Raw genomic sequence first — 23,942 nt, forward strand, 5'->3', positions numbered from 1 at the left:
CTTACTAGCTGTGTGTCCCAGGGCAACTTGCCTTATTTGACTTAACCTGATTTGCTTCAGTTCCTCATCTATAAAATGAGCTGGAAAAGGAAGTGGCAAACCACTCCAGTATCTTTGCAAAGAAAACCCCAAATGGGGTCCCAAAGAGTCAGATACAACTAAAATGACTGTACAACAATGTTACTTCCAAAATAAAATATTTGTAAATATAACTACATCCAGAATATTGTGATTAATGAATCTCCAGAGGTGGCTGCATTGTTCAAGTTTGCAGTGCATATTTTATGTAGTTATAATATCAAATGTGATATTTGAAATTTCCAATCCAGAGACTGGTCAATGGGGCCAATATGAGTAATCTGCTCTACTTGGTGTCAACCCATCTGGATTCCTAAGAAACCCATTTCTGAACATGAGTAATGATAGACTCTGCTATCTTTTTCAGGGCATTTGCAAGTATTCTGTGACTCTTTCCTCTTTAATTACTATGTGATAAAGAAAACATTTTTAATTAACTGAAAAGCCAGAAATAGATGTGAATACAAAAGGCCCCAAAGGAGAAATCCATCTCTTTTCTGGCAGTAATGGAGAAGAAAATGTCCCCTCCAGATGGGGAGAGACATCTCAGGCCCTTTTCTCCCAACTGAAGCCACTATGTAACATCAAACATATCAAGCTATTGTGTTTCTGTATCTAGTGTGTTTCATACTTTCCTGTTTTGTGGTGGAAAAGTATTTGAGATAGAACAGAATAGGTCACTTTCCCCCAGGAACCAAAGTATTCCATGGAAAAGTGCTCTCCAGTTCAGGAGCATTTATTTATACTTTTATTATTGCTGTATTTTTTCAGAAAATATCTCTTTGTGAAAGCTAATTGATGTAAGTTACTTATAACTGATATCAAATTATTTCAGTAACACTGATAAGACATTAGTGGCACTAGCAAACGCTGGAGAAAATATATAGGAATTTATATACTCAAAAATATACTTAGGTCAACAGTATTAGAAGAAACCCACAGGAGAGCATGAGGGGAAAAAAAGTATGCTAATGTACTATTGGTGGAACTGTGAACCAGTCCAAACACCTTGAGAAACAATTTGGAACTATGAACATAAAGTTATTAAATTGTGCATATCTGTGGAGAACCATCATACCCCCACTGTCTGACTTGCAGTTTGGGATAATGAAGGCTGCAGAACAGCCTTCAGAAAAGATACAGCACCAACTGAACCCCCTTTGTGTGACTTCTCCTTTTAACTTCCCTTACTAGTAGAATTGTTCTCTACCCAGTACAGGAGAATTAATATAAGATCAAATAATTACAGGGTTAACACACATATGTCCCACTTTAATCCCCCCAGATTATTATGCTAAAAAGATTACATTCACAGAATTAAAACCTAAAGATCATCACCTATTACCCTTTTCCCTCTTAGCAGAAGTACACTTAGATGCCCCACACCCACTGTTAGCCAAACACACAAGCACCACAATCATTCCTATGAAACACAAACTACCAACATATTTCATTGGTTCATTATGTTTATGATAACCAGGCAACATCATCAAGGTGTCTTAATGAAACACAAGAAAAATGTAACTTGGAAATTGAGAAAATTCCTGATTTGGGTATGCTTTAAATTACCCTCTAACCCCATATCTAGCTATGAAATGTTTTGTTACCTATCTCCCAAGTAATTGTGATTGATTGTGAAAGCTGATCAAAAGCAATAATGACTCTCCTTGTTGGTCATCTCACAGGTCAGGAGGAAATAACCTCCAGATCACCCTATCCATGTCATTTATCTCCATCACAAACTTCTCTGTTGTAGCAACATAGTAAATGATCACAGAATGTTGATTAAGTAATTTGTTAATATAGGATATATCCAATTATCTGTAGATCATGTATGTTGAAAAATGATTGTGTGCCATAAAACCATGTACTCACTGAAGCTATAAAATAAACCAAACCCCGTGCAATGGCAGAACACTGAGTGACATCTAAGCACAGGTCTGAGCACTCGGTCGTCTCTCATCTCTTATTTGCCTGACCTCTCCACCTAGACAGAAGGACCCTCCTGTTTGAGAGACCACAAGTTTGGCTCTCAAAACATATCCTTTGATAGAGCAATACTGCTATTAGAGTTTGATCCTAAAGAGATCAAAAAAAGAGGAAAAGGACCCATGGATACAAAAAAAAATTATAGCAGCAATTTTTGTGGCAAAGAATTGGAAACTAAGAGGATATCTATCAAGTGGAAGTTGTGAATCTTAAAATTTCTCAGACTTGTGAATCTTAAAAATTCTCAGACTCTACTTTAGAACATTTGGTTAAGACCATTCCCATTTAAAACAATGAAGGTACTTGATCAGGAATGTGAGAACTCTAACATTACTCCACCCATACTTATGCATACTTTAGGGGAAGATAAAGTTGTAAACTCCTTACTGAACAATGAAAAAGTACTTAACCCATACTTATAGTGAAGCCAAGCCCTTAAGCTAGGTCTATTTTTAGATCTAATACAAAAAGGTGCTAAGTACCTATGAAGGTTAAATTAAAGGTCTAAAAAGTCTAAAACTAAAAGGTCAGGCAACTTGCAAACTTGCAAGGGACAAGCTTAACAAAAGAGGTGTGAACTTACTCAGAAGTTTTAGTCTACCCAGAGAAGTTGAGAACTAAAGAAGGTGTGAATTAAGAATGGTCACTCCTGTGAAAATGTCTACTATGATTGGTAGATGTGAATAATAACTATAGAAATGATGATAATAATCATAGAAACCAGAATTTTAGAAATTTTAGAAATTATAATAATGATTATGGAAATAACTATAATGACTATAAAAATAAGAACTTTTGAAACCAAAATTATAGAAATAGGAATTGGGAAAATAATGACAACGCTCCAAATGAAGAAAATGATAATACCTAACAACAATATATAAGAGATGGTGCTCATCCAAAAAATACTCAAGGTGCTAATGACCCTCAGAGGGGTGCCCTTCAGGGGGGTACACAAAGAACATCCCAAATACAATGAAGGTGGTTCTTTTTAGACTCTATTGATTTTATTGATATTAATTAACCCTTTTCAGTTTTTTCTCCCCTCCAAATAGTAGGAAAGAATGAACAAAGAACTTAAAACTATGATTGGAAAATTATGCACTGAGGCACATTTAAAATGGCCTGAAATTTTTTTTGGGGGGGGGTTATGGAGATTGTAATTAATAAAAATTAAGGAATTAATAAAAGGGAGAGGGAAAGTAAAAGGAAATAATGAGAAAAGGGCTAGGTCAGCCTAGGCCAGCCTAGGCTGGCCTAGGCTTAAGCGTTAAGAGAGAAATCAGTCAGTCTTTTATCACTCACCACAAGGTCATTCCAAGCAAAGCTCTAGTGTTCAGAGAGACCCTCCAGTTTAGCTCAGGAAGCTCCACTTCAGCTTCCAAGGCTGCATTTTCAGAGGCCTTCTGGCCTCCTTTTAAAGAGAATTTTCTTCTATGTCACCTCCCAAGTTATAATATTTGAATGTAATGGAATACTATTGGGCCATAAGAAATGATGAAGGACCTAGGAAGACTTGTATGAACTGAAGCAAAGTGCAGTGAAAAGAACTAGGAGAAAAATGTATGCAGTAAGAGCAATATTGTAAAGATAATTAACTTTGAAAGATTAAGTAATTCTAATCAACACAATGATACAATACAATTCCTAAGGACTCATGATGAAATATGTTATTCTCCACACAGACAATTGATGGACTCAGAGGCTAGATGGAAAAGAAAGGAAGGGAAGGGAGCCCCTTCTGTAGAAAAGGAAGCCTTCTCATGTACCATTGGTGGAACTGTGAATTGCTCTTTATTCTGTGGGGAAAAAAAAGTAACTCAACCAACTTTGACCCAGTGATATGACTACTAAGCCTATACCTCAGAGAATTCAAATAAAGATGAAAAGGATCCATATGAACATAAATATTTATAACAAAGTGTTTTTGTAGTAATAAAGAACTAGAAGCCAAGATGGCACTCCTTGTTTGGGAAACAAATTATAGTATATACATATAATGGAATATTATTATGCCAAAAATGATAAAAGGAAAAAATTAAGTGAAACATGGAAAGACTAGTATGAACTAATGTAGGGTTCAGTGAGTAGAACAAGAAAAATGATTTATACAATTAGTTACTTTACTCATTCAGTCACTCATAACTAACACATCAATTTCATTGCACCTTCCAAGGATAATTTGATAAAGGTATCTTTTGAGAATGGGTAGAAGATTACCACAATGGCAAAAAATTGGAAAATGAGGGAATGCCCTTCAATCAGGGAATGGTGGTATCTGTTGGTGATGGAATACTATTGTGCTAAAAGGAATAATGAACTGGAGGAATGAACTGGAACAACCTCTAGGAATTGATGCAGAGTGAAAGAAACAGAACCAGGAAAACCTTATACACAGAGAACGATATACTGTGGCACAATCGATTGTAATGGACTTCGCTACTAGCAGCAATACAATGATCCAAAACATTTCTGAGGGACTTATGAGAAAAAAATGCTATCCACATCCAGAGAAAGAACTGTGGAAGCAGAAACACAGAAGAAAAACAATTGCTTGATCACATGGTTCAATGGGGATATGTTTGGGGATGTAGACTCTAAATGATCACCCTAGTGCACATATCAATAACATGGAAATAGTTCTTGATCAATGACAGGTGTAAAACACAGTGGAATTATGTGTTGGCTATAAAATACAATTAAAAATAAAAATAAAATAAAATCTATTATACAAAAAAAGAAGATTATCACATGTCTCCTCTTCACAAGTCAAATCAGAAATTACTCTTTTTCTTTAGATAACATTTTTTCCTTTGGGTTTGGATCTGTGATTTCATTGAAAAAGGGAACTCCCAAATAAGGAATCTCTATCTCTATTTTTGCTGCTACTTTGCAATGTATGCCTGGGGCACTAAGTGCTAAGTTATTTCCTGGGGTTAAACAACTTGTTGCTCCTGGATTTCTATACTCCATACATACATACATATATACATATACATATATATATATATATATATATATACACAAAGGGTTGGTGCTCTTGCCCTTGTATCAGGTTGTTCCTCTTATGGATTAATTGTCTTTTACCTGTGGCCTTTTGGAAACAATGACTCCAATTTTTGTTATCTCAACCAAGGGACAATCAAGTAAAACAAATCCTCACAATGGCTGTGCCCACAAAATGTGATTCATTCTTATTTAGTATGCTTCTATTTCAGGAGGTAACATTCTTTTTTTGTTTGGTTTAATTTAATCTTTTTTCAATGAGCAAAAACTTATTTTTTCTCCCTCCTACCCTCTCATCATTGGGAGAAAAGAAAAAGAAAATCAAAGATACATAATCAAGGAAAGCAAATTTTCATGTTGATCATATTTTAAAATGTTTGTCTGATTCTGTACTCAGAGCACTGAGTAAGTAGAGGTAGCATGAGGGTATAAGACCTGAGAGGGCAAAGCCCAGGGTTTGGGTATATGGGAAGAAATATGAAAGGAAGAGGGCAAGAAGGAGGATGAATGGAAATTCATGGACAGTTAACAAAGACAGGCTTCTCCTGCTTCGTTATTGTCCCTTGACACATCTTGATAATCATGACAATAGCCAGGTGGTAATATTGGAGGGGTTGGATAGTGACTGGGTTTGGGGTACACTACTAGGGACACAACTGAAAAATGACTGAATAACAAATATATTCTTAGGATTCTCGTCCCATGTCTTACTCAGCTGAAGAGTTATGTCCCCTAAAGCAAGACTATGCATGTTCCCTTTCAGGTTTCTAGCTGTGAGGGATTGAAGTATGTCATCTTCTATACTACAAGTTAAAGCCAATAGCTTCAAGACTAAAGACTAGAAGGTACCTTTGTTGAATAACAGTGGAGTGGTGATTTCTGCTTGATATTTTTACTTAAGGAATCCCAGCTTAATTCCTGCTTGTAAATCACAAGATCATAGGTTTAGAGCTGGAAGGGACTTCAGAGGCCATCTAGTCTAACATCATTTTATAGATGAATAGAAACATGGTGAGAGATGAAGCAACTTGCCCAAGTTTGCACTGCTTCCAAGTGGAGAAGAATAAATTTGACCAAGGTCCTCTGACTTCATATTCTTCTGCTTCTAAGCTATACTGTTTTTCGTCACTAAATTACACTGTTCTCTTCTGACCTTGACCCTGGCAATGAATATCATTGAGAATACAGCAGAAGAGGAGATTAAAACATACCATAGTCCCCCATAGCTAGAATCCTGAAAGGGAAATGTAGCTAGTCTTGCTTTAGGGGACCAAACTCTTCAGCTTGAGTGAGAATTGGGACAAGGATAACAAGAACATAGTTGTTGTTTACTCATCTTCAGCTGTGTCCAACTCTTCCTGATTCTGTTTGGGGGTTTTTGTGGCAAAGGTATTGAAGTGGTTTGCCATTTCCTTCTCCAGTTCCTTTAACAGATGAAGACTGAAGCAAGCAAGATTAAGTGATTTGCCCAGGGTCACCCAGTAAGTGTCTGAGACCAGATTTGAACTCATAAATCTAAGTCTTCCTGATTCCAAGCCCTAGATGCTTTATCCACTGTGCCATTTAGCTGCCTGATTAAACTACATGTTTAGAATCTGTTATTTATACCTGAAACAAAGTAACTAAGGAACAAAGATCAATGAAATTAAGAAGGGGTAAGAAACTGGGGGGTCTAGAATCCCAGATCCTTACTCATACCACTGATCTATATCCAGAAGTTGTTGTTGTTGAACCATTTCAATAATGTCTGACTCTTTGTGACACAATTTAGGGTTTTCTAGGTGGAGATACTGGAGTGGTTGGTCATTTCCTTTTCCAGCTCATTTTACAGATGAGGAAACTGAGGCAAATAGAGTTAAATAACTTGCCTAGGGTCATACAGTTATCCAGGGGACCTAAGTTTAAATAATCCTGAACCAAAAACCTACTAACCTCTGGCATGTACAAAGCTAAAAAAATTATATCAGCTCCTTGAAGAAAGAGACTATTAGGCTGAGTGCCTTTCATGGAGTGAGTGACTTAATAGAGATTGGACTAGATTGCATTGCACTGTAAAATATATTTCGAATGGAGTCCACTGTCAGCATAACCCCAATTTTAGGACATCATAAAATCTGGGAGACACAAAGGATGTACTGTTTGACCTACATAACCACAAGCTGGGGTAAACTGCACCGCCCTGTCTCTTTCATGCAATGTCTCCCTGACTTAGTAACATGAACTGATTGCTCCTTCTTGGGGTGGATTCTATTAGTCAGTCGGCTGCCAAAGTGAAGTCAATGATTCTCTGAATCAATGGCTGTGGGGAAAGCCCAGAATCACTTCTGTCAAACCCTATCTTATTTTCCAGGAGCTCCCCACCTCCAAAAAAGAAAAGATGCAATTTCTCCTCAGCTTGTTTCCACCAGGGTAATATCAGAACTTAGGATCAGCACCTTTCAGGTCTGTACTTCCCCACCTTGTGACCACTACTGACAGCTGGCCAGACCAGCTTGGCAAAACATCATGATATTAGAGTAGAACAGAGCAGAGCTTCAGTATAGTACAGTAGAGCTTTAGTATACTATAGCACAGTATAAGATAGTATAATAAAACACAGCCTGCTATAGTATAATATAATATGATATAGGATAATATCAATTATATTGTATAACACTAAAATTTACAATGCACTTTACACATGTTCTCATCTGAGCACCAGGAGGCAGGTACAACAGGTATTCTTTAACACCATTTTTTAGATGAGGAAATAGGTTCAAAGAGAGCAAGCAGCTTGTTCATGGTCACCCAGCTGATAATTATCAGAGCTCTTCCAGTCCCAGAGTCCTGCACTATATCCAGTATGTTATGTTGCTTCTTAGGAATAGCTAATTTAGTAGGGTCCTCTATGAGCTACGGGAACTATTTTGTTTTGGGTAGTTACACTGGACCTAACCCAATGTCCTAAGTGGACATCAATCCCTTGCTATCAACTCCTTAACCTGGCATTCAAAGCCTCCTATAATCTATACCCTAAGTTACATTTCCACACACTCATCTTTATTTCCTCACTTCCTATTCGTCTCAACCCCATCAAGCTGACTTCCAACTAAGGGTGGGCAACCTTCAGGTCTCTTTCCAGTGCTCTCTACTCTTCAGTTTTGCTCTACAGTTTCTTCTTTATTTCATCTCACTTCTTTAGCTCCTACAGGTCCAATGATTTAAAGGGAAAGACTATGGGAAGAAAATAGGGCAGATAGAACCAGACAAAGCTTGAGGGGATGCCCACACTTGAAGCAACTGAATTTCAGAAGGAATATGGACATTTGAAAGTGTTCTACATAGTCCTTTGAATTCTGATATCATTTCCAAGCTTCCTAATACACATCTTGACCTCAACACGCCAAAACTGAACTCATTATCTTTCCTTCAAAAATCACTCCTCCTACAAACTTCTTCTGTTAATAGTAAAACCATTCATCTACTTTTCTTGTTTGTTTCATTTTTAAAACCCTTACCTTCCATTGCAGAATCTACACTGTGTATTGATGGCAAGGCAGAAGAGTGATAATGGCTAGGCAATGGGGGTTAAGTATGACCCAGGGTCATACAGCTAGGAAGTATCTGAGGACAGATTTTAATCCAGGACCCCCTGTCTTTAGGCCTGATCCTCAATCCACTGAGGAGCCTAGATGCTTCATTTGCTTTTTTAAAATCACCAGAATAACAATACTTGGATCATCCTTGACTCTTTTCTCTCCCCCATCCTTCATATCCAATCAGTTCTTATGTCTTGCTGATTCTTCCTCCACAGCCTATTTCACATCCTTCCCCTTCTCTTCACTCAAACAACCTCTACCATTTTCTCTTACTTAGAATAGTGCAAATAGTCTTCTAAAGCTCCAGACACTTTTCTCTCCAATCCATTGTCCATACTACTGCCAAATTGATATTCCCAATAAAAAGGCTTAACCAGGTCACTCTATTTTTATTCAGTTTTCCAGATTACATATTGATACAATTTTAATAATTACTTGCTGACATCTTTGCAATTCATGTTATGTCCCTCTCTCCTATCCCTACTTCCTCCCCAAGACAGCAATAACATGATATAGGTAATACATGTGTTATTGTATAATACATATTTCCATGTTCATCATATTGTGAAAGAAGACAAATATCACTTACTCTAGAGAAAAATTCATGAAAGAAGTACATGAAGAAAGGTATACTTCAATCTGCATTCAGACCCCATCAGTTCCTTCTATGGTGATAAATAGACATTTTTTGAAATGAGTCCTTTAGAGTTGTCCTGGATGCTCAGGATTGCTGATTTGTTAAATAGCTGATCATCATACACTATTGCTGTTGCGGTGTATAATGTTCTCATGGTTCCACTTAATTCACTTGGCATCACTTCATATAATTCTTTTCAGGGTTTCTTTGTGGTCATCTTGTTCACTATTTTTAGGTCACTCTCTAATCAAAACAGTCAATGCCCATCTATTGACCCTAGGATAAAATCCTCTCCCTATCATTAAATTTTCTCCACAATCTGCCTCTTACCTTCATTTCTAGTCCTGTTTCAAATTCATTCCCCATCTAAGCTGAACTCTTGACTCTCTGGACTTGCCTTCCCATGTCACAAAAATAATTTCAACCTGGAAAAAGTTCACTTTATCCCTAGACTTTTCATTCTGGCAGTATCCTCTGACTCCTCAGACTTACTCCTCTGATTGACTAATTCCTTCCAGAATCTCCAGTTTAAGGAGAATGCCCCAAGTCTGCCATATCTTTATTCCTCTCCAGGCTGTATTCCTGATCCTTTGGATTTTTTCTACTATGCCTCCATGGGAATAACTCCACCCCATCTCACTCCCATCATGAGCTTCCTTTTATGTGTTGCCTTCCCTCATTAGAATTTAAGTTCCTTGAAGACAGGGGCTATCATTCTCCTTGTACTTGTGCCTAGAATAATGCCTAGCATGTAAGTGTTAGTTGTTACTTGTTTCAGTCATGACTAACTCTTCATGACCCCAATTGAGGTTTTCTTGACAAAGATACTGGAGTGGTCTACCATTACCTTCTCTAGTTGGTTTTTTAAAAATCCTTACCTTCTGTCTTAGTATTAATTCTAAGACAGAAGAGTGGCAAGGATTAGGCAATCAGAGTGAAGTGATTTGCTCAGTCAAACAGCCAAGAAGTGTCCAAAACCAGATTTGAATTTAAGGTCTTCCTGATTCTAAGGCTAGTGTTCTTATCCACTGCACTATGTTAAGTCCTTGATCAACGCTTATTGCCTTCATTTTTCTTTCTTTCATGAATTCTTAATTCCAATCAAACCTATCTTGCATAATGTTCTCTGTCCTCAACAATCTATAGACTAGCTCTGTCTTTGACTCTATGCTAAAAATGTGCTATTTTCCTCACCTCTGTCTTATAGAATACCTGGATTCTTGCCAAGTATATCTGAAAGGCAACATCCTATATAAGACCTCTCCCACTTCTCCTGATATAACTTTGTATCACATTATATTTATTTAATTGGTTACATGTTCTATCCTTGAAGTCGAATGCAATCTCTTTGAGGACAGGGACTGTTTTGTTTGACTTTATATCAACAGAGGCTAGGACAGAGTCCTGACACAAGATAGCTGCTTAATGAATGTTTGTTAAATCAGATTCTATTTCTAATGTTCTTCCCACTGCCTGCTTTATTGACCTTTGTGAAGTTATTATGTATATCCTAGGACAATTTCATTTTTGTCTTTGTTTCCTGGGCACCTAGTACAGCATATAGTACATTGTGTATGTTTAATAATTTTTTTTTTAATCAAATGGAATCAAATCTATGAGGCCTATGAGGCTCTGTAACAGAGTGGAGTCAGTCTGAATTTGAAATCAGGGGATTTAAATTTTAATCCCAAATCAGCCACTTGCTACCTATTTGACTATGGAGAAGATGCCTTTAACTTTGCTGTGTCTCAATTATCACATTTGTAAACTGAGAAAATTGAACTACAGAAGGTATTAAATCTCTCTCGTGTACTAATGTGATTATATTATATAAACATTATAAAACATAAAGGAGCTTTCCAGGGGGCAGCTGGATAGCACAGTGAATTGAGAGTCAGATCTAGAGACGGGAGGTCCTGGGTTCAAATATGACCTTGGACACTTCCCAGCTGTGTGACCCTAGGCAAGTCACTTAACCTCCATTGCCTAGCCCTTACCACTCTTCTGCCTTGGAGCCAATACACAGTATTGACTCCAAGACAGAAGGTAAGGGTTTAAAAAAAAAAAAAAGGAGCTTTCCTTAAAGTGATAAACAGTGTATATCTAAAACCATCAGCAAGCACTCTTTGTGGTGGCAAAAAATTGGAAAATGAGGGGATGCCCTCCAATTGGAGAATGACTGAACAAATTGTTGTATATGTTGGTGATGGAATACTATTGTGCTCTAAGGAATAAAAAAGTGGAGGAATTCCATGGGAACTGGAATGAACTCCAGGAAATGATGCAGAGCAAAAGGGGCAGAGCCAGGAGAACATTGTACACAAAGACTGATACACTGTGGTACAATAGAATGTAATGGACTTCTCCATTAGTGGCAATGCAGTGATCCTGAACAACTTGGAGGGATCTACGAGAAAGAACATTATCCACATTCAGAGGAAAAACTGTGGGAGTAGAAACACAGAAGAAAAACAACTGCTTGACTACATGGGTCAAGGGGGATGTGATTGGGGATATAGACTCTAAATGAACATCCTAATGCAAACACCAACAACATGGAAACAGGTTCTGATCAAGAACACATATAATACCCAATGAAACTGCAAGAAGGGCAGGGGGAGGGGAGGGGAGGGAGAGAGGGAAATAATGTAACTATTGTGACCAAGGAATAATGTTCTAAATTGACTAAATAAATTAATTTTTTTAAAAAAGATTAGATAGATAGATAGATAGATAGATAGATAGATAGATAGATAGATAGAACCATCAGCAAGCATTATCTGCTATGGGGATAAATTAGAAGCCTTCCCAATAAGATCAGGAGTGAAGTAAGAAAGTGAAGTTAGCCCATTATCACCTCTTTTATTTAACAATGTATTAGAAATGCTAGTGGTAGCAATTAGAGAAGAAAAAGAAATTGAAGGAAATTGTGTGAACTTAATACAAATTGTAACTCTTATTCCATTTGAAAATCCATTTTGGTTGGTATCAGCCCCACCCTTCAACTGGGTGGCATATGTGTACTATGGGAGGATGCCAGAGGCCTCAGGACTCCCTGGTGTATAGGAAGAGGCTGGTCCTTAGGCACATGAGACTTTTGGCATCCAGCAGATTGAGTTCTAACCTGGACTGAGGTCAAGTCTGTCCATCCAGAGAGATGCAAAAGGAGTGATGCAATGGCTTAATAGAAAGGGGATCAATGTATCAAAAGGTCTTTCTCTGGGGGCTTTTTGGCTCTAATTGCTCTGGGAATGGAGACTCACTGGTGGAGACTAGCCACTTGTGGCTAGTCAATGGAGACAAGCATGGCAAATTCAAATTAATTAGGCACAGACAGGTGACCATGTAATTCTCTGTCTCTGTCTCTGTCTCTCTGTCTCTGACTCTCTCTTTTACTAATCAATAATTATACATTAATATACAGTCTCCAGAGAATTTTAATCATTATGAATTAGAATACACAATGAAGAAACAAAACAATTCTTTTTTGCAGATAATATGACGGTATACATAGAGAACCTCAGAGAAACAAGCAAAAAAAAATAGAAACAATTAACAACTTTAGCAAAATTGCGGGATACAAAATGAACTAACATAAAGTTATTATGCTATAATTTCGAATTTCTCTGCCTTTTGAAACCTCTGCTTCAACCAAACCAGATGAATGGTATGTACAGTAGAGTGCTGAGCCTCAAAGTCAGGAAGACCCAAGTTCAAATTGAGCCTCAGAAACTTACTAGCTATGTGTTACAAATCAATTAACCTTTTTTGTCTGCCTCAGTCTCCTCAATTGTAAAATAGAAATGATAATAACACCTACCTCACTAGTTTATTGTGAGGATCAAATGAAATAATATTTACACATATACCACACTGCCTGGTATAAAGTAGGCACTTAATAAATTCTTATTTCCTTCCTTCTGTAAAAATTAAATTAGTTTCTCTACTAAAAGTATTATATTTTTAGAGGTTTATTAAAGATTATTAGAATTAAGAAGTAAAGAAATACAAAATAAGAAAAGCACGTGTAACGTACTCACTACATTTTGCCTGCCTGGTAGAGAGACTCTTGAGCCTAGAAGCGGAAGCAGAGAGACCCAAAGTAGGAGGAGAGTCAGTTTAAATACAAATTGTGTTCTCGGCCCAGGTAGGTATCTTCGGTGAGATTTTAGGGCATTCTGGGAAGTACCAAGGACTTCTGGGGATTGAAGTCTGGGGTTCAAATATCCATTTTTACGTCCCCCCCCCCATTTGATTCTTATTGGGAAAGGTTTTCCCAAAAAGGATCATGAAAATATAATCAACTTAAAGCTTACAATAATTTGAGGATAAGAGGAAAAGAACAAAACCAATAATTGCTAGATGCATTGACAAAAAAACAGCTAGGGGGTAGTCCCCTTTGGCATGAAAGTATACATACAAATAAATGTTCAATCAACCACACCCAAAGTTCATTTTTGATCTTCTTGTGCAGCTTGTGGTCTAGAGGCATCTTCATGGTGTCTTCTCCAAACAGTTCAGTTTCTGGATTCAGAGAGGTATCATGTTTCTTAACCTAAAATTCTTCTCAAAGGGAATTTAAAATTTGCAATTTAAATAATAATATTTTTACACTCCCCCTTTGAAGAGGGTGATTGAAAAAACACAGGGATCATTTAGGGATGCATGGCTGAGTTATGAGGTATATGAATCAATTGGCAAGAGAAATTAAAAAGACATCAGAAAAATCCCAATAAAAAAGATAATTTCTGGATGAAAATATAGATAATCAAAGTCTTATATGTAAAAATTCCAAGTAAAGGAAAAGTAAATTTACAACAGGTCCTTGAATCAGGGCCCAATTAAAATGATATGAGCAAGTAAGCATTTACCCAGTCAGTAGCCAGGACTACAGAAAGTTTGCCACACTATGAAAGACAGAAAAGGGAATAAATTATAGGAGCCAGGTTAGGAGTCAAGTTTGGGATACTCATCTGTAAGTATTTTCACAAAAAATGTGGATACAAGGAAGGCCTACAACTTAACATATGTTAACTGTTGTAACCTTGAGTCTTCACACTAGGTTCAAGTCCTTTGTATTGGCTTAGAAGTGCATCAATCCTTCCTGAATTTGTTTCTTTGTTGACCTGTGTGCTCTTTTGGCACAATTCAGGTTTAGCTTTGCTTCTTTGGCCCTGTGAAATGGCTCTTTTGTATATCTTGTCCTGGAATCAGACAGAACCATTAAGCAAAGTCCCATAATTTTTTTAGACAATTAGTGGCATCATTTTTATAGTCTCAAGCTTTTGGGGCATGCATTGACATTATAGCAAATGTATTTTAAACTTATATTACTGCAAAATCAAAAAAGTTAAATAAAATCTTAATACTGATGACATGTGCTTCAAATATAAAAAGGAGAGAAAAAATAAAAAACTGAAATAGTATATTGCATATGCAAGAAAAATATAATAAAAGAGTTTTAAAAATCTTATAATCATTGACACACTGTGTCAGCTAAGGAAATATAGAATACAAGTCTTTCTGACCAAAAATGAGGTCCATTTCCTCTTGATATCTGGCTATGATCCACTGTGAATACAAGCAAATGAATTTTACAAGGTAACAGTTTTTTTTTTCATAAAGAACAGTAGTACAAATATGTAGGTATCAATAATCCCAAAATTCTCAATAGCCCAGTTAATTACAATAGCAAACAAATCCACTATCATATTTCACATAAATTGCTGTATTGCATTTTAAAAACCCTATGCACTGATAGATATTTGTCACAATTTTTACAAATGTAGCAAATCATTCAACCGTGGTAAATATATTTTTAAACAAAATAAAACTTAGTTTGGGTTTAGAACATCATCAAGAATTCTAGATATCATTCTGGTGGAAGTAAAATGAGCTGAAGAGTTATAAATGAGAGATACTCCTCTTTTGGGGGGCCATCCAGGGGTACTATATGCCCTGGGATTAACTTCCCAGCTTCCATTCACATTTTTCTAAATGCGGGAGGTGGGGATTATAATTGTATTTCACTTCAGCTACTAAAATGGGCCTTACCTCTTGTTAGGGGCAGGAAAAATTATCAGAGTTGTCAAAAAAAAATTCTAAAAATTATGTCTAAAGAACCCTTAAAATCAATTTGAGATATTTAGCTCATTAAATTTCCCAAAGGTTGTAATATAATTGTAGCAATTTTCTGATGGAGTCCATCTATCGTCTATGTGACAATTTACAAAGTCAAAATTAGAAAAGCTATTTTTATATGGGCTTACTCAATAACATTTGTTCAATATGGTTATAGGGGAAAAACAACAGAATTTAACAGTAGTTAAAACCCAGTACATTAAAATGATTCAGTGTAACAGAATAGTATTGAATGCAGTAACTTAAACTTAAATTGAACTTAAATTAAACTTAAAATGAACAAGATTAAGTCTTAAACAAAACAATCAGTAAAATGCAATAGAATACAGAGATTTTTATCAAACATTGGAGTCTGAAATGCCTTAAAAATATAACCTCCAGTCTCTTTAAAGTTCCTCGTGTTTTTTTTTTTAATTATCCATTTAGATGCCTATAGTCAGAAGGCAGAAAATTGGTAAGGGGTAGGCAAACCTGGTCAAGTGACTTACCCAGGGCCACACGGCCAGGAAGTGTCTCAGGCCAGATTTCAACCCAGGACCTCCCATCTCTAGGCCTGGCTGTCAATCCACTGAGCCACTGAGCTGCTTCCCCTTAGTGAGGGTGGGTTTTAGGAATCTCAATGTGGGCCAAAGAATTGCAGGGCGTTGAAATTCTCCCCTGAATCTCAGGTGAGATAAATAAAAATATGAATGCACTCAAAAGATATCCTTTTAAAGTAGTCATGCTTGTAAGTTCCTCTTTGGAAAAGTCTCTTCCTTCTCCTCTTCCCCCCACTATCCTCTGCTCCTTGACACGTGGAGGCTAATCGTAGCCTAAAGAAAAATCACCCCCATTTTTTACCAGTTGGTGGAAGTGAGTCCTGTGCCTGGGGTGATGAGCGATCTGCTCAGAGGCCAGAGTTGCTGGGGCTGAGCGGGTCGGGACCAGGTGAGCTGATCTGGGCCAAACAGGTCTGGATTGCAGGAGTGCAGAAGCAGGCAACAGGATCTGGGCCTATCCGGGACAGGCGGGAAGGTGTGAATTTCAAAACTACTCAACCCTATTCAGACCATTCTTTAGAAGATGGGATTTAGCTATTTCCTGATCAATAACAATAGAGATACTTGGAATAACAGAATCAAGTCTTGGAAACTACAATCTCCACCATACTCAGGGTAATAAGATTAGGAAGGGCTGCAGCAAAACTCAAGATTTAATTATTTGAGAATATGGCCTTCAACAGACATGTGCAAAAAGGACAGACCTCTGGGCAGTTCTAGGTCAAGCTAGAGCCACCATTGGCACATGTGAGAGACAGGAAGTGAGGTAGAGGACAGCTCAGGAGTTCTGGGGACTTCCTGTGTGGAGGGAGAAAGTGGTTGGAGCCTGGTGCTTGGAGTGGAGGCCTTCAGACTGTTTCTCCATTTTGGTCACGTGAGTGATAGGGACTGATCTCTTTTCTTTGCCTCGGCTATCCAGGGCCTTGAGCCTTTGGCTCAGCCTAAGCAGAGTGGGTATTTAAGCCCTATTCCCTTCTCTCCCCTTTCTCTCTCTCTCTCTCTCTTTCTCTCTCTCTCTCTCTCTCTCTCTCTCTCTCTCTCTCTCTCTCTCTCTCTCTCTCTCTCTCTCTCTCTCCCTCTAATACTTTTCTTCCTCCTGTTTGTAATTAAAACACCATAAAAAGGTTAACAACTGACTTGATTTTCATTTAGGAATTACAAAGCTGAATTCCTTGGCGACCTTAAATTAATATATATCAGTCTTTTAAAGTGATTTCCATATCACAAAGGGCTGGGACCAAGTGAGCAATATTGAATCAAGAAAGTCCGAAGCAGATGGCTGCAGGCAGGAGCAGGCAAGGGCAAGCAGGCTCCAGCGAGTTGGTCAAGATGCTTTTCTGAAAAGCCTTGGAGAAACTTGGCTTAAAAAAAATCTAGGCAGTTGCTATTAAAAGCTGAATTTAGTCACAGTAGAGAAAATATTTAAGAAAGTTAAGAAGATTGAGGGTATTTCATCATAACCGATGTGGTTAGCCAAACTATAAAAATTAAATTAGTTTCTCTACTCACTACATTTTGCCTGCCTGGTAGAGAGATGCCTGAGCCTAGAAGCAGAAGCAGAGAAACCCAAAGTAGGCGGAGAGTCAGTTTAAATACAAATTGTGTTCTCAGCCCAGGTGGATATCTCCGGTGAGATTTTAGGGCATTCTGGGAAGTGCCAAAGACTTCTGGGGATTAAAGTCTGGGTTCAAATATCCATTTTTACACTTCCTACTCAATTTTCCCCAGAGTAGCCTTTACTTTTTCCTGTCCATATACTTTTGCTCACAGTTTCTCCCACCTAGAATATCCTCCCCATTGATAAAATGGAATTAAGTAAGGGAAGAAATCTTGAAAGTTTCTAATGAAGTGTCTCAGGTCCTTTGCCCTGGGCAATATTTTAAACAACTAGTTGGATAAAAAAATGGATGACATAGTTATCAAATTTATAGATGATGAGTAACTAACAAGAATAGTTAACACATTGGATGGTAAGAACTCAAAAAGTCATGACAGATTAGAACAATGAGTTAAATAGAAAAAAATTTCAAAAGGAATGAATATAAAATTCTACATGATTTTTAAAAGTTAAAAGTCAATTGCAGCTTATATGTCAAATTTATGTTTCAGTGGATACAGCAACATTGGAGTCAGGAAAATCTGAGCTCAAATCTGGCCTCAGACATTAGCTATGGGACTCAGAGCAAGTCACTTAACTTCTATTTGCCTTAATCCACTGGAAAAAGAAATAGCAAATCATTGCAGTATCTTTGCCAAGAAAAACTTCTGTGGACAGTCTTGAAGTACTATAGTCCATAGAATCACAAAGAGTTGGACTCTACTGAACAACAAACAACAATTAGCTATGTGTCTAACAATAAACAACAATTAGCTGTGTCTCTGGGTAAGTCTTTTAATATTTGTTGTCCTCAATTTTTCTCCTCTGTATAATGGGGATAATAATAGTACCTACCTCCATGGGTTGTTGTGAGAATCAAATGAGAATATTTATAAAGTACTTCATATAGTGCCTGACACATAGTTGTTTCCGTTATTGTTTATCCTTCATTTTCAAAGAGAAGCAGTAATGTCATGGGGTGCTATCTTCTTGACTTGTGAGTGAATTTGATTCAAGTGAGGCAGAATTGCACAAAACCCTCAGCTTACTTTCTCTCCCAGAGTCATCCTAGTCCAGTGACAGGTCAATCAGGACAAGTGGAAATGACTTGGGATGCAGTAGATGATGTTGGAATCTTTGATGTCTGACCAAGCTCTAAGCACTCCAGAGCACCTGCTTCAGCTGCCTTCATGGCTATTGGAACAAAATGCTCTCCTCTGCCCATTCCACTGGGGGAAATCTTCACATTCTTGGGGTGGACAAGCCCCCTAACTCACCTATGGGTTTGAGACCTGTCAATTTCCCTCAACCTGGTTTATCCAGCATGCCAAGACAGTTTTACCAAGGTATAACCAATGCTCTTGCTACAGCTTCTTGGAGCCACAGGTGAGAGTTGAATGATAGGACCAGAGGCAGATGAGCAGCCCTGAAAAGGGCCCAGCAAGCCATACAACAGAGGTGCTACACTCCATAGAGTAGGTATGATATAAATACTCATTATTATTATTATTATTATTATTATTTTATTGCATTAAGTTAGGGATATAGAATTTTGTGTGTCTTTTTTTCTCTAACAACAATCTAATGGACATCGAAAAATGCTTGAAAGCCCAGTAGTGTGGGTCACCAGAGCAGTTACAATTTCAGTTGCAGCCTCAGTAGCCGACTTAAACTTAGGATAAGTAAAAAGTTGGCAATGGAGAAGGAAGCCTACTTCATGTGCCTTAACGAGAAGTCAAGCAACCACAGAGGAGTAAACACAGAATGGCAGCAGCAGAAGACAGTCACTGGCAAAGATCAACTTACTTCATTCACTTGGCATCAGTTCACATCTTCTCATATTACTCTGAATCCTTCACATTCATTGGTTCTTACAATACAATTATCCTCTGTTACATTTTTTTTTTGCCATGACCACAATTTGTTTTACAATTTCCTAATCAAGGGGTATCCATTCAAAATATTGCTTTGCAATATTTTGATATATATGGGACCTTTCTTCTTTTGTAATTTATTGGAATCATTACAAAATATTTCTAATGATTACTACTTTATCATTTATCTTGAAGTTTGGATATGCTATTTCCACTTGATTCCTATTTTTTTTTCATTATTGCCCTTGATTTTACATATCCTTTGTACCTCTTGATGAATTCTATTATTATTCCATCTAGATTTATAAAATAAACCCTATATATAGTAGCTTCGTTGTTAATTTAGATAGTATGTTAATTTAGATAGTATTGTCATTTTTATTGTATTGACATTGTCCAACCATGAGCAGTTGCAATTCCATCAATTATATTCTATAAAGAATGTTTTGGGAGTGAGACAAATACCTATACAGCCAAATCTTGAACTAATCTTGCAGAAATTAATAGACTGGTTATCGAGTGAAGCGAATTTTGGAATTCCAGTGACACCCAAGAGGAACTTTTAGGGCTATGACTTCTTTTGAATAACAGTGCTTTTTGTCACTATAAAATGAGAGGGCAAGAAGCAAGTACATGGTAAAGTGGATGAAGGACTGGAAATCAAATTTAAAACCTGAGTTGGAATTCTGCCTTCTACTGTGTGAAATTAGAATCATAGTTGGAAGAGGTCATCTCATTTCTGGACAAGAATTCTTTCTTGAACATTTCCAAAAAGTTATCATCTAGGATTCAAACTGTTGTGGAATTTCAAACTATCTACTCTACTGAGAAAAGTAGCTGTCCATAGCTATCAAAACAGTATAGTCCAGTCCCAAGAACTCTGAGGTTCCTGAGAGTAGATCCTTTAGATTCAGTTCTGAACTTTTAAAAATCCAAAGAGGCCTAATCTTAGGATGTGGAGGTCAGTGCCAGAACACATGGGCTCCAAGATAAGACCCAATATAAGCAGTCAACATACCCAGAAGGTCTATCTGTGTCATAACTCAGTTCCAGGAGAAAATCTGAATTCAGGAACAAAACCTGGAGAGACGAATAAATTAAAGATGAAAATAACATCCAGAACCAAAACCAGAGATCCTCAAGATGAAGGAATGAGCAACTCTATAACAACTCTAACTAGAGACTTTAAGGAAAAAATAAATTTTCCACAAGAATTTCATCAATTCTTAGAACAAATGAAAGAAGAGATAAAAAGTGAAATACGAGTCCTAGAGGAAATAATTGGGAGTAAATTAAAGCTTAGAAGAGAATGTGGAAAACCTTGCCCAAAAAGTAGAGTTCTTGGAAGCAAGAATAGATCAAACAGAAATCAATGACTCCTCAAGACAGCAAGAAATATTGGAACAAAATCAAAAGATTGAAAAACTGGAAGAAGAAAATGTAAGATATCTGGTATCAAAAACAACTGATTTAGAAAACTGGTCAAGAAGAGATAATATTAAAATTATTGGGCTCCCTGAAAACACTGATCTAGTAAAAAGCTTAGATACTATTTTTCAAGAAATCATAACTGAAAACTGCCCAGATTTATTAGGACCAGAAGGGAGAGTAAAAATTGAAAGAATCCATAGATCACCTCCTATAAGAAATCTTCAAATTAAAACTCCCAGGAATGTCATAGTTAAGATTCAGAATTCCCATATCAAGGAGAAAATATTGCAAGAATCAAGAATGAAACAGTTCAAATACCAAGGAGTTACAATTAGGATTACACAAGACTTTGCAGCTTCAACAGTAAATGAGAGGAGATCTTGGAATACAATATTTAGAGAAGCAAAAGACCTGGGTTTACAACCTAGAATAATTTATCCTTCAAAACTTGGCATAATCCTATATGGGAAAAAATGGACATTTGATTCAGTAGAAGATTTTCAGGCATTCTTGATGGAAAGACCAGAACTGAGTATGAAGTTTGGAATAGAAACAAAGGAATCCAGAGAAATGTAGAAAGAATCCTGGTAGTGTGAACTGATGCTGAGTGAAATGAGCAGAATCAAGAATTAAAATCAACAATGTAAAGAGAAATAATGCTGAAAGTAATGAAAAAAACTGGACAACCAAGTTTTGAGACAGAAGAGATGGACTCAAATGCATAAAGAAACCTATATTTTGACTACAGTGATTAATCCCAATATGGGGATTAATTTTGTTGGTGTTAGAAATCCTCTCAACACTGTTTTTGGAGGAGAAATGAGGTTGGGTTTAGCAATAATGATGTCTTAATGGCCATTGCAATATTGTAAAATCACACAAAGGAAGAGAAGTTCAAATAGCATGACAAATATTTTGAAATGAAAGTAAGGAATTTTATACTTAAAGAAAATGGTATGATGCTAGCATTCCTGGTTTCATATAAAGTCCACTTTTTTTGTGTTTACATATTTTGTTTTAGGTTTGGAAGGGCTTTTTATGTTTATTAGTAATAAACAGTCCCCAACAAGTTGTAATTCACATTGTCCATTGAAGATGTTTTATGACTGACAACCTGCCTTCCAAACCATCATATTTTGTTATAATAGAAATTTGGAAATTTTCATTACAATAACTTGTCTGATCTCCAAAACTTGGCTCACTGGTTCTAGTTCTTTTCTGTCCCTTCCAACCCACCTCTTTTAAGAAATAGAAGCCTTATTCTTACTCTTCCCCATGATCTTTCTTTACTGCTACTGTCAATCCTACTTCAATAGGTTTTGAGGTTTCCCCATTACCTTGAAGGATAAAGTTCAACTTGTTTACCTTGACTTTCATCTCCCTACATTTTGACACTAACTCAGTCACTCCAGCTACTCTCATCCACTGAAGACCACCAGCATTCTAACCTTTATTCCTTTCTCTTGAGAAATTTGCTTCCCTCCCCTTCAATCATAGAAAAAAGTTCCTTGAGTGAGTTGAGGATCCTTATAAGTATACCTTACCTTGTCTAAAAGCTTTTTATGCATATAATAAATATTTGTCAATATCAATAGCTAAAAAAAAAAAGAATGTTTTGTTATTTTTTAATGTATTGAATCTTAGTAGATTACATTACACATATTTTTTTATATTCTAAGGTAATTTTGAATAGGATTTCTCTCTATATTATTTCTTCCTGGTTTTTGTTTTTGCTATATGAAAATGATAATTATTATTGTGGATTTATTTTGTTTCCTGTTAATTCACTGAAGCTAATAATTGTCTGAGTTCCTTTGATGATTCTACATTTCCTAAACAAACTATTATGTCATGAGAAAAGAAAGAATAATTTTATTTCTTCTTTGCCTTCCTTATACTTTTAATTTCTTTCTCTTTTCTTGGTGCTATCTTTGCCATTTTGTATTTGCTAAGAAATTTTCTAGTGTTTATCGCAAATAATATTAGCCTTTAGTTTAAGAGATATTCTTTTATCATATACTAAGGCTATCTTATTGTTTATATGCTTTTTAGGAATTTTAGCACAGATGAATATATATATATATATATATATATATATCATCAAAGCTTTTTTCCCCCTAGCCTAATCATGTGATTTTATTGATCATATTTAATATGATTAATTTTATTATTTTCCTAATGCTGAACTATCCCTCCATCCCCATGGTAAATCTAACTTAGTTGTAGTGATTAATAATTTTATGTATTTCAATAGTGTAAGTAAAAAATTATGGTTGGACTAAATATTTGAGAGTTGGTTGCCGGGGATTTAATTACTAAATCCCAATGAATTCCTCAAGTTAGAATGGCTTTTATGGTAGTTTATTTACAAACAGAGGGAAGAAATTAAGGAAATGAGAGAGAGAGAGAAAGAGAGATAACTGCTCCTGCCTTGTCTCAACCTGGCAGGAATTCAGAGGCCCCAGCAAGGGGGAGGGAGGGGATCCAGAGGATTAAATTTAACATGTCTTTCAGCCACAAGGCCTCCTCCAAGACGATGGGCCTCTCCAGAGGCTAGTGCCTCCAAAAAAGCCAAGGAAAGGGAGTCAGCCTTTTAACTCACCATATGACAGTCCAAAGGGAAGCAGTCTGAGATCTCAAGCCCAAGCTCCTCCATGGTCAAGTTCCAAGACAAAGCCATCCTCACAGGAAGTGACCACGAAATTTAAAGGCAGTTCTTTGCATCACTTCCTGTGCCTTACATGTACCGATGGTGGCTTAAACTTGTCTTTGGCCTGCCCGGGAAGCAGTCAGTTGTTTCTGATTTGTCACTTGCCAGCACCAGTGGGTCATAGATCTTCCTCCCCTACACTTAATCCTTAAGTGGGGGTGTATACATTCCTGGTGGCTAAAATTCTAAAGAATAAGTAGGGTGGAGTTAATCTCAATTTCACAATAGTCTTTTTTATGAGGATTTTATGTAAAGGTTTTGATTAATATTATTTAGTAATATGGGTTTATGGCTCTCTTTCTCTGCTTTGCCCCTCCTAGTTTATTCATTAAGACTATATTTTTTCCTCATAGACTGCCTTA

General features: G+C 36.8%; 1 protein-coding gene across 1 annotated transcript in view; it reads right to left on the reverse strand.

The window, feature by feature from the left end:
• Positions 1-23,550, reverse strand: part of LOC100016305 (interleukin-17F) — a 38,228-nt gene extending 14,678 nt beyond the window's left edge. Inside the window, exons 1-2 of the mRNA XM_056814718.1 lie at positions 23,473-23,550; positions 16,270-16,422 (exon numbers count right to left, since the gene is read on the reverse strand). Coding sequence (XP_056670696.1) covers positions 16,270-16,422; positions 23,473-23,550 — 231 coding nt within the window. The remainder of the gene's footprint in view (positions 1-16,269; positions 16,423-23,472) is intronic.
• Positions 23,551-23,942: the final 392 nt, after the last annotated feature.

This window comes from Monodelphis domestica, chromosome 2 (assembly GCF_027887165.1).
Source record: "Monodelphis domestica isolate mMonDom1 chromosome 2, mMonDom1.pri, whole genome shotgun sequence".
Lineage (NCBI taxonomy): Eukaryota > Metazoa > Chordata > Mammalia > Didelphimorphia > Didelphidae > Monodelphis > Monodelphis domestica.